The sequence below is a fragment of the Anabas testudineus genome, chromosome 3 (genome assembly GCF_900324465.2).
Source record: "Anabas testudineus chromosome 3, fAnaTes1.2, whole genome shotgun sequence".
Lineage (NCBI taxonomy): Eukaryota > Metazoa > Chordata > Actinopteri > Anabantiformes > Anabantidae > Anabas > Anabas testudineus.
The window spans coordinates 5,105,550-5,117,931 of NC_046612.1; the positions used below are offsets into that span (position 1 = coordinate 5,105,550).

General features: G+C 49.0%; 1 protein-coding gene across 1 annotated transcript in view; it reads left to right on the plus strand.

The window, feature by feature from the left end:
- Positions 1–12,382, plus strand: part of LOC113174926 (CUB and sushi domain-containing protein 1-like) — a 330,106-nt gene that overhangs the window by 185,159 nt on the left and 132,565 nt on the right. Inside the window, exons 9-10 of the mRNA XM_026379140.1 lie at positions 1,253–1,377; positions 5,884–6,005. Coding sequence (XP_026234925.1) covers positions 1,253–1,377; positions 5,884–6,005 — 247 coding nt within the window. The remainder of the gene's footprint in view (positions 1–1,252; positions 1,378–5,883; positions 6,006–12,382) is intronic.

Here is a 12,382-nt window from a genome sequence, read left to right on the forward strand (position 1 = left end):
TTGTTAATACTCTTGACAAATTGATGCAGAAAATCATTACATCCCAAAGGGTTCACATACTTTTTTCTTGCCACCTTTTTCTGAAGCTATTTTCAGACCAGAACCTTTTTAAATGATAATATTTTCTAATCTCCACTCCCTGCTGTTTTTCCTTACCATTAGTAACTGTGACTGCACAGACATGTAGACTATTATGGAATTTTCTGAGTTAGTGAAAGGTCATTACCTCTGTGTGTTTGTGGGTTTATCTGTGTTTATGTGTAAGTGTGTATGGCCATTTGTAGGGGTATGTTTGGTGTGTGTTATAGGTTTCTATCCAATTATCATTAAGCACAGTGATTTGGGAGCTTGAACAGAATTGTAGTGTGATCAAGTAAAATGGAAGAAATTAAGTGCAGAGAAGACTAAACACTGCATCAGGACATTTTTGTTCTGTAGACAGCCACATGCACAATTGTGAAGTAAAGATTTTAGCTCTTTGAATAAATAACAGTTTTATGTTTTGGAATAGTTTGTTTCAATTTGAGCAGTTAGATACAAGATATTTTCGGTGTCATCAGCATTGCCAAAGTAGCAGAAGCTGTAAAGGGAATAGGCCAACTCTCTGTGACAAAAGACACTAACAGAGATTTGGCCAGGCTGTACAGCTCTACAGTGTTTAACAACAGGTTGGAGCCACTGAACAACCAGAACCCTAAAAAGTGAATGTTTGGCTAGGTGGTAGACTGCGGTGTGTATCAGCAGGGTGAAGACATTAAGCTTTACAGACAAGACATCATGCAGACTTCCACTTGGATGGCTGAATGTCCCTCTCACATGTTAGACAGCAGGATGTTGGAGAGAATGAGACAACAAGAATGATCAGAACAAATGATGAGAGAGAAGGAAGAGAAGTCATGATGAGTGAAGGGGAAACGAGAGCAAAGAATAGCACAGAAAAGCAAAATAGAAAATGGAAAGTAGAGAAAAGACATGGATGGAAAATGATGAAATTAGAAAAGAAGTTAGACATTACAGAAAGAGGGTCTAAAATCCACTGCATCCTTAATTTGTCCATTATTTATATATGATATCTCCAATCATCTCCTTGTATCATCCTGTTTTCTTGACATACTACCAATGATGTAAATGATGAAGAGCTTTCTATATATGTATCACAATATAAGCTATCTGCAACAGTCAGCGGTAAAATCAAAATTACTATTATTTGTCTTTTTGACAAGTGTTATTACTGTTGTTTCTCCTTAACTAGAGTTGGCTCAAGCGTCCAGTTCAGTTGTGATGACAGCTATGTACTTCAAGGATCTAAAAGTATCACCTGTCAACGAGTCACTGACACACTGGCTGCCTGGAGTGACCACAGACCCATCTGCAGAAGTAAGTTTGACTAATCATTTTCATGTGTTTCTATTCTATTTCTGTGTCTATCAACAAGCAGCATGGGGTAATATCATACAGTATAGTATATCTGCTTATCAATGTAGATCAAACATATTTTCATGACATTAATAAATTCTACTAATTTGTTTAAATTAAGTAGAAAATGTTTAAGTAGCATTTTGTTTGGATAACTCATCAGGAGTAAAGGATTTGCAAAATAGTTGATGTACCAAAAATCCTGGGTGAACAGAAGTTTATCACTGCTACAGAGCAGTGCACTAATATGGAGTTCTGTGGAAATTGATCATAATTTTGCAATAACTGTTGGAGAATCTTTTTGATGCTGAGGACATAGAATCAGTAAAAAGTTAAATGTATTTTTAGTCTTGTGGACATTTGTGCTCTGCTTTTACATTTTATCCTGAGAATGGGGCAACAGCAGTCACAGTCATGTGCTCTACCTTACACTAATTGTAAAGGAGCTACCAAATTGAAGTGCTGACCTGAATATCTCAAATTCAGTGCCACACTCAAGGACATTTCTGCATGCTTTTAGAAGCCAGAGTTAAAGCATCAACACTGAAGACCTGATTTACCAACTGTTATTGTCCCTCAGGACCAAGTGTTTAAAAGTATATACTACTTATTATAAGAGATCCCTCTGTTGTAGGCCATGCATAATTGTAAACATAGACTTACACGTTTATCATAAACAGGAATACTATGTCAGGTTTTTGCATTAATTTTAAAAACATAAACATAGATTTCACAGGGCTGTGGGTTCATAGACAATATTTTTTTGTAATATAAAATCATTGTTTCAGCAGGGGTTTTGTTAGTAATGAGGTTAAGTTGAAGTGAAGTTAAAACAACACCAACCTTATCCTTTAAAATGTGGTGCTTACAGATGTCTGAGGTCCCCAAGCTGTTGTTCCAAAGCCATGAAGCCCTAATAGCAAAAACATGTTCACCTTCAGTCATTAGCCTCGACACGGAAACCAGAAAAAGGCTTCTATCTGAGCTACTTTAGCAAGAAATCTTCTGCATGGGTGGGATGGAAAGTTCAAAACATCGCTATGAGCGAGGTCATGCAAATCTTTAAAACTAATCAATCAAACTAAACAAATTTAATATATATATATATATATATATATATATATATATATATATATATATATATATATATATATATATATATATATATATATATATATATATATATATATATTTATATATATATATATATATATATATATATATATATTTATATATATATATATATATATATATATATATATATATATATATATATGCTATACACATATATTCTATATACAATATATATATATTGTGTATAGCATAATACAGTGCAAACAGTTTCTGATTTTTGACTTTTATGTTAAATGCTTCAGATTTTGTTTTATATTTTAATTGCTGTTCTTCCTCATTTTAATGCTGCAATATTTTAATCTGTGTCCAGATCGGACTTTTTCAGTGATTACATCTAGTCTAGCATTATACTCACTGATGGTGGTTTCCGTGGTCGGATAAACAGGCCAGTATCAGGTTTGTAGGCAGTATTCAGAATGGGGATTTCATCATATGCCAGAGCTAGAAAAATGGTCTAAAATTTGTGAAGCAACTTACAGCTCTTAAATAGGCCTATTTCTTTGTTCATCGTCAAAATTATAGAGGTTTTATATGTGGTTATGTTATCGTTCTGGCATTTGCTGGTGTGTAGACTGTTAACGTATAGAATTACATAAAGCATAATAAATAACTTGATTGTGATTTATATATATATTTTGCTATATGTGTTAAAATTATGCTTTACATTTTGACTGAGTGTCTAAATAAATAACTGTTTGAGTAGCAGAGCCATGATGCAGGGACTCTGACTGCCCACATGTTTACTGACAACACCCTGTTGGGTGTATTGCTTCACAATGAAAAGGCAGACTGCAAGCATACACACCCAAGTGTGCAGGGACACAACACACACTTACATTGACAGGAAGTGTCCAAAGGACAATGCCACACACCTCATAGCTGCAGCAGTATTTGCCTTAAGCTGTGTGTGTTTGACAGACAGGCTGTCCCTGTGCTCAGACACATACTGTAGGATCCCTGTCAGATCGTATTATGGTGCATGCATGTGTGTTTTTTTGTCTGTATGTCTGTATGTGACTGCAGGAATCTGCACGACTTCATGATACTGGCTCTTGTCAGTAGGAGACAGTGAAAGGAGGGGACTGAAATAGTGAAAGAGATGGGGTTATTATTTTTATAATGAGTTTATTTGGAATGTTTTGTTCCTATTCATATTCATATTTCCAATAAATAAACATTTTGTTTTAGTTGGTTTGTTTTTATTTTTTTTTGTTGTTTTTTTCTTTGTTGGTGCAAAGAAGAAAAGCATGTTAAGGGTATGAATGGCTAAAATTAAGGGGTATTCCATTAAAATTTTTGTCTGTCTGTGCAGAAATTTGCAGTAAATTCACAGTAAATTATGCAAAAGCAGAATTTACTGTGAATTTTCAGAATGTACAACATAGCAACAGCTTAAAACACTGAAGGTTATGTGTTAGATGTGATTTGTCTTTTCATATTTTTCACAAATGTCTGTAATTAGTGAGTGATAAATACAGAGAGGAGATGAGAGAGTGATGCAGAGTAAAAGAAGAAAAGAAGGTCAGTAGGCTGTTACAAACATACAGGCAGAGGTAAAAGAGAAATTCTACGCTGTGGCTCTATATTGTGTTATCTGGTGTGATCACTCATCATTCAAACCCAGGAGCCTCTCTCATTCTCTACTGAGACTTTACTGTTAATTAGAAGCTGGTCTCTGGGATGAATCACCGTGAATGTGTTTCTGTGTGTCCTCTTATGTGTGTGTGAACTGTGTGCATCACAGTGTGTTTCAGTTCTCTTTTCTAATTAACAGGCAGATCAGTCATCTGAGGTCCTCCTCTCTCTTTCTTTCTCTCGTGGTATTTTAGTGTCTCTCTCTTTCTTGCCTCTTGCCCTTTCTCCCCTTTTCTCTTCCTTTCTCACTTTATTTTTCACCCTGTCTTTGCTTTTTATCTTTCTATCCTCCTTCCTCATGGCCATCCAACCTGTCTGTTTTTGTAAACTTCTTTTTTCCTTTTTTAGTCACTTTTTAACTCTGTAACCCCCCCATTACTCCACATTGTACTTTTTGTCTTTTTTTTTTTTTTTTTACACACTCTCTTGTCTTGCATGCTTTTGCCCCCATGGTCTTCTCATTGACCTGCTCTTCCTTTAATGGCAGTGATTGCCTCAGGCTAACTTATTACATTGGATAAAGGGCAAATATATGATCAGGTAAAACTTTCTCCACTGTGTGACAGTACTTGTTGAGAAGAACTGTCTGAAAATATCAAGTAAGCCCTTTAATATTACTTTGCTCAAGAGGGGTTTTTATGGAGGCGTTTGACACAAAACACTTTTTTGACAAATATCCCTTTAATGCAATAACACATCAGTGACTTTGAGGTACTGAAGGCAAGAAATATTGCCTTCAGTATCGCACAGGACAAAATCAATAGGGATAAAATAGAACACTTGGAAGAATATTATGAAAAATACTGTGGATAACAGTGATGTGCTCTTTATCAAAGGTACCAAAATCTTTAGGAGCAGAGGAAGACAATTTGTGGGCAAAAATCCCCATCTTTACATGAAGCCTACCTTTTTATAAAAGTAGTATTTAAGCCCTGCTACTTTACCAGTGCCTCTTATTAAAATGACCTACACCCTTTTATGTGTACACTGATAAACCACACCATTAACACCACTCACCACCATTTAAGCCACTCACCAGTGAGGGTGCACATACTGGACCCCAGTCCACCACAAAATTTCCAGTATTAATGTTCTGGCTGATTGTTGTATGCATCACAATTGTTTTGTCTTTTGTCACGTATTTTCTTAATATTGCTAGCAAGAAGGTAAAGTGTGTGGACAAATCAGGCAAAACAGCTTGAGATTCCCATTGTCATTAAATGCAAACCATTCAAAAGATAATTGCTGGTACCATTCATTTTAGCATCATATTGGGCAGCAAATTACCCAAATACACAAATATTTCTTGATTCAGGAAAATGTTAGAGAAATTTTCATCTTTTTCCAATGCACACACAGGGCTTTAGGGTCTGTTACCAAGCAGTGCTGTGCAAAGTTTGCATCTTTAATTTCATGCTTTCGGTATGTATGCCTAGGTCATTTTAGAAATGCACCATAGAAATGTATGTAGGCCCACCACAATGCCTAAAGTCAGTCTTCACTAACTACAGTTTGAGTTTTGTTTTTATTGAACCCTGTGGTCCAAGATAATTTGCCCTTTTCTCTGTCACTGCCACACTCTGTCTTTTGGTGTCAGAAGCTATTTGCAATCTGTGAGCATAATTTTGATTATCCTATAAATCTTATTTTAAAACTCTTTGTCACTCTATCTCTCTCTTTTGCCATCTTCCCCTGTAGCTCGTACCTGTGGCAGTAACCTAAGGGGGCCCAGGGGGATCATAACTTCTCCTAATTACCCTGTTCAATATGAGAACAACGCACACTGTGTATGGGTCATCACTGCAATGGACTCGGGGAAGGTGAGCTAATTTAAATTTTTATTCATCATTGTATCCTCTCCTCTGTTTTGCTAGGAGTTTTGGAAAAAAAAATCTGACATTGGGAAAACGACTTTTTATATATCTTCACTCTGCTTAAGACAGTGCAGTCTGCACTGAAAAGAAATTATACAAAGTAAATAAAAAAAAAAGAGAGAAAAAGTAAGGTACTTACCGCTATAGGTAAAAAATCACTACTGTAGGTAATTTGTAGATGAGAACTGTACTATTAGTGGGTTCACTACGAGATTTTGGGTGAGATCCTGGATGGAGACATGCAGACTGTGGATCAAAGAGCCTACAGAGGCTTTAGATACTGGCGCACCCTCGGTTGTTTATGACAGGCGTCAATATTAAACATAAACTGACAGCACTGATGGACCTGGATAGCCACAGGCCCAAGGATCGTAACGATATCGCATGACATCCTTGAGGTAAGGGTTTCAAATTTCTAGTCCTAAAAGTTACACAGACCAACCAGATCCAACCAGCCCACAAAATCAAATTGTTAATCAACCCTGCAGTCATTGTGTGCCTGTCATGAGCTGGAGGATGGACTCCATGGTCAGAGAGCAGACAGGACAGAACTGAGCAAACAAAGTTTATTTATAAGTGACAGAACACAGTAAAGCAATGAAACAGTCGCCAGGTGGGAGGAGATGAGGTAGGGTGCATATGGTGGTCTGGTAGGAAACCGGAAGTAATGTCAAATCCAAGATGGCCGACCAACAGAGAGCACATGGGCAAAATGGAGGACAATGTCAAAACCAAAATGGCCGACTGACAGAGACACAAGAGTCACACAAGCACAACAAGAATGTAGTCCAAACACTATCCACAGAGCTAGCTCAGAGGTCGAGGGTAATCCAGGTCATACACGGTTAGGCAGTTCAGAGGTAAGTCCGGCAGGCAAGATCCACAACGAAAAGACAATCCAGGTCGATACACAAAGGCAGTCCAAACAGACAGAGCAGGAAAGGGGACAACCAGGGAGCGAAACAGAACAGAGGGAGAACTCACTGAACCAGAGGGGAAGCAGGGTCAGGTCAGGCTGGTCCAATAAGGGGGAATCCAGGGCAGACAGAGCAGAAAGGGGACAGGTCCGGGAAAGGGAATCAGGCAGGTCCAGGTACAGGTTTGGTACCGTGAGCAGGGGGGAAAAGACAGAACTCACAGCACCAGGGGGTCAGGCAAGAGACGGGGTCCAGATCAGGCAGAGTCCAAGAAATCCAAAAGAGTCAGTCCAAGATAATTGCTGGATAGTGTTCAGGCGTTGAAAACAGACTATCTGGCAGGGGAAACAGGTGAGCAGGCCGGTATTTATACTCCAGGGGAAAGCCGGTGTATCCAATCAGGTGAGTGCATGTGACCATACCGGGAAAGGGAAACAGAAGGCTGCCAAAATAAAAGCACGGCAGGAAGCACTGGCAGCAACGAGGCTGGAACCATGACAGAACCCCCCCCGCAAGGGCCGGATTCCAGACGGCCAAAAACCAGACCAGGCCGGGCGGGAGGAGGGGGCCCGGAGGAGGGCCCGAAACCAGACCAGGCCGGGCGGGAGGAGGGGGCCCGGAGGAGGGCCCGAAACCAGACCAGGCCGGGCGGGAGGAGGGGGCCCGGAGGAGGGCCCGAAACCAGACCAGGCCGGGGGAAGGCCCGGAGAAGGGACCGGGCGCAGCAGACGGACCAGGAGTGCCTCCGGCGGACGGCCGGGAGGCGGCAAACGGACCAGGAGTGCCTCCGGCGGACGGCCGGGAGGCGGCAAACGGACCAGGAGTGCCTCCGGCGGACGGCCGGGAGGCGGCAAACGGACCAGGAGTGCCTCCGGCGGACGGCCGGGAGGCGGCAAACGGACCAGGAGTGCCTCCGGCGGACGGCCGGGAGGCGGCAAACGGACCAGGAGTGCCTCCGGCGGACGGCCGGGAGGCGGCAAACGGACCAGGAGTGCCTCCGGCGGACGGCCGGGAGGCGACGAACAGGACTGAAGAGACGACGAACCAGAAAGCCGGGCCTCGGGCAGACGGCCGGGAGGCGACGAACCAGAAGACAGAGCCTCGGGCGGACGGCCGGGAGGCGACGAACCAGAAGACAGAGCCTCGGGCGGACGGCCGGGAGGCGGCAGGAAAGGCGGCGAACAGGACCAGAGCGCCTCGGGCGGACGGCCGGGAGGCGGCAGGAAAGGCGGCGAACAGGACCAGAGCGCCTCGGGCGGACGGCCGGGAGGCGGCAGGAAAGGCGGCGAACAGGACCAGAGCGCCTCGGGCGGACGGCCCGGAGGCGGCAGGAGAGCCGGCAAACAGACCCGGAGCGCCTCGGGCGGACGGCCCGGAGGCGGCAGGAGAGCCGGCGAACAGACCCGGAGCGCCTCGGGCGGACGGCCCGGAGGCAGCAGGAGAGCCGCTGACAGAAGGGCGGCGGGCGGACGTCCCGGAGGAGGCGCCAGGAGAGCCGCTGACCGAAGGGCGGCGGGCGGACGTCCCGGAGGCGGCCAGCAGACCAGGAGAGCCTCCGGCGGACGGCCAGGAGGCGGCAAACAGACCAGGAGTGCCTCCGGACTGCGAAGCGGAAGCCGGCTGCCTGGAGCTGAGACCTGGAGGGCCGGCTGCGGAGCTGAGCCCTGGGGGACCGGCTGCCGAGCTGGGACCCGGAGAGCCGGCTGTGGAGCGCCGGGCGGAGGCTCCGGCGTCTGGAGTGCCGGCTGAGGAGCGCCGGGCGGATGCTCCGGCGTCTGGAGTGCCGGCTGAGGAGCGCCGGGCGGATGCTCCGGCGTCTGGAGTGCCGGCTGAGGAGCGCCGGGCGGATGCTCCGGCGTCTGGAGTGCCGGCTGAGGAGCGCCGGGCGGATGCTCCGGCGGCAGGAACGGGACAGGCTGGAGAGGCGGGGGAAACGATGCCGATGCACTCTGCGTCGACCCGCCTGTAGACAGAAGAGACGGCGACGACGACCTCTGCGTCGACCCGCCTGGGAACCTGGCGGCTGCAGGGACCGGAGCAGCAGCTGACACCAGAGCAGCAGTGACTGCAGCAAGCAAGGTGGCTGCAACTGCGGCGACAGCTGAAGGACCAGGAACAGAAGCCAGATCCGTGACAGGAACAGGAGCCGGATCCGTGACAGGAACAGGCTGGGTAGGCGGCAACGACGACATCCTCTGCGTCGACCCGCCTGGAGACTGAGGAGACGGCGACGACGACCTCTGCGTCGACCCGCCTGGAGACTGAGGAGACGGCGACGACGACCTCTGCGTCGACCCGCCTGGAGACTGAGGAGACGGCGGCGACGACCTCTGCGTCGACCCGCCTGGAGACTGAGGAGACGGCGGCGACGACCTCTGCGTCGACCCGCCTGGAGACTGAGGAGACGGCGGCGACGACCTCTGCGTCGACCCGCCTGGAGACTGAGGAGACGGCGGCGACGACCTCTGCGTCGACCCGCCTGGAGACTGAGGAGACGGCGGCGACGACCTCTGCGTCGACCCGCCTGGAGACTGAGGAGACGGCGGCGACGACCTCTGCGTCGACCCGCCTGGAGACTGAGGAGACGGCGGCGACGACCTCTGCGTCGACCCGCCTGGAGACAGGAGAGGCTGGGGAGACAAAACAGACAGGGGAGACGGCGTCGACGACCTCTGCGTCGACCCGCCTGGAGAATGAGGAGACGGCGACGACGACCTCTGCGCCGACCCGCCTGGAGACTGAGGAGACGGCGACGACGACCTCTGCGCCGACCCGCCCGGAGACGGAGACAGGACAGGATGAGGAGACGGCGTCGACGACCTCTGCGCCGACCCGCCTGGAGAAAGGACAGATGGTGAAGCTGACCTCTGTGTTGACGCGTCTGGGTACCGGACTGGATTAGTTGCCGTGACCAGGGCAGCCGTGACTGCAGCAACCAGGGTAGCTGCGACTGTGGTGACAGCACGAACAGGAACAGAGCCAGGAGCCAGGACGACTGCAGCAGCTGGAGTGAGGGCAGGAGCCAGCACGGCTGTGGTCCCAGGAGATGGAGCCGTAACAGGAACCGTAGCTGTGGTGGCTACGGTTGTTGGAGCGATGATGGCAGCTGGGACAGCAGAAGCAGCCGTGGCAAGCAGAACCAGATCATGAACTGCTGCAGGATGAGCAGGAGCCGCAGAGGCTGCAGGATGAGCAGGAGCCGCAGAGGCTGCAGGATGAGCAGGAGCCGCAGAGGCTGCAGGATGAGCAGGAGCCGCAGAGGCTGCAGGATGAGCAGGAGCCGCAGAGGCTGCAGGATGAGCAGGAGCCGCAGAGGCTGCAGGATGAGCAGGAGCCGCAGAGGCTGCAGGATGAGCAGGAGCCGCAGAGGCTGCAGGATGAGCAGGAGCCGCAGAGGCTGCAGGATGAGCAGGAGCAGGAGCCGCTGGGGCGACGTGAGCAGGAGCAGGAGCCGCTGGGGCGACGTGAGCAGGAGCAGGAGCCGCTGGGGCGACGTGAGCAGGAGCAGGAGCCGCTGGGGCGACGTGAGCAGGAGCAGGAGCCGCTGGGGCGACGTGAGCAGGAGCAGGAGCCGCTGGGGCGACGTGAGCAGGAGCAGGAGCCGCTGGGGCGACGTGAGCAGGAGCCGGGAGGAACAGTGTCAATCCTCTTGATCTAGGCAAGCCCGGGGATTGGACAGGTGTCAAGGCGGTGGCCGCAACACAGACCGCAGGATCAGCAGACACAGTAGCCATGACAGGAGCGGGAGCGACGTCCGCCATGATGACAGGAGCGGGAGCGACGTCCGCCATGATGACAGGAGCGGGAGCGACGTCCGCCATGATGACAGGAGCGGGGGCGACGTCCGCCATGATGACAGGAGCGGGGACTGTGACTGGAACAGCTGCGGTGGTGGAGGCCGGAACTGGAGCTGTTGCGGGAGCCGCTGTGGCGACTGGAACTGAGGCTGAGGCAGCTGCGGCGACAGGAACTGAGGCTGAGGCAGCTGCGGCGACAGGAACTGAGGCTGAGGCAGCTGCGGCGACAGGAACTGAGGCTGAGGCAGCTGCGGCGACAGGAACTGAGGCTGAGGCAGCTGCGGCGACAGGAACTGAGGCTGAGGCAGCTGCGGCGACAGGAACTGAGGCTGCTGCAGGAGCAGCTGCGGCGACAGGAACTGAGGCTGCTGCAGGAGCAGCTGCGGGGGCCGGAACTGAAGCTGAAGCTGGTGCAGCTGCGGTGGCCGGAACTGAAGCTGAAGCTGAAGCTGGTGCAGCTGCGGAGGCAGGTACTGAAGCTGGAGCTGACGCTGGCGCAGCTGCGGAGGCAGGTACTGAAGCTGGAGCTGTGGCTGGCGCAGCTGCGGAGGCAGGTACTGAAGCTGGAGCTGTGGCCTGGAGATTCCGCCGCTTCTGGCGGAAACGCCGCAGGTATCTGGATTTAATATAACTGACAGGTTTCGGGGCAATGGCCAGACGTGTACCGTAATATGGAGAATCCAGGTAATCATCATCGTCCAGGTACGAGTACTCCTCCCGGTAGCTGGGCGGGTAGGTAAGTCCCCCCCAGGCCAGGTCTCTGACGGAGTCCATTTTGTGGCCAGATAGTTCTGTCATGAGCTGGAGGATGGACTCCATGGTCAGAGAGCAGACAGGACAGAACTGAGCAAACAAAGTTTATTTATAAGTGACAGAACACAGTAAAGCAATGAAACAGTCGCCAGGTGGGAGGAGATGAGGTAGGGTGCATATGGTGGTCTGGTAGGAAACCGGAAGTAATGTCAAATCCAAGATGGCCGACCAACAGAGAGCACATGGGCAAAATGGAGGACAATGTCAAAACCAAAATGGCCGACTGACAGAGACACAAGAGTCACACAAGCACAACAAGAATGTAGTCCAAACACTATCCACAGAGCTAGCTCAGAGGTCGAGGGTAATCCAGGTCATACACGGTTAGGCAGTACAGAGGTAAGTCCGGCAGGCAAGATCCACAACGAAAAGACAATCCAGGTCGATACACAAAGGCAGTCCAAACAGACAGAGCAGGAAAGGGGACAACCAGGGAGCGAAACAGAACAGAGGGAGAACTCACTGAACCAGAGGGGAAGCAGGGTCAGGTCAGGCTGGTCCAATAAGGGGGAATCCAGGGCAGACAGAGCAGAAAGGGGACAGGTCCGGGAAAGGGAATCAGGCAGGTCCAGGTACAGGTTAGGTACCGTGAGCAGGGGGGAAAAGACAGAACTCACAGCACCAGGGGGTCAGGCAAGAGACGGGGTCCAGATCAGGCAGAGTCCAAGAAATCCAAAAGAGTCAGTCCAAGATAATTGCTGGATAGTGTTCAGGCGTTGAAAACAGACTATCTGGCAGGGGAAACAGGTGAGCAGGCCGGTATTTATACTCCAGGGGAAAGCCGGTGTATCCAATC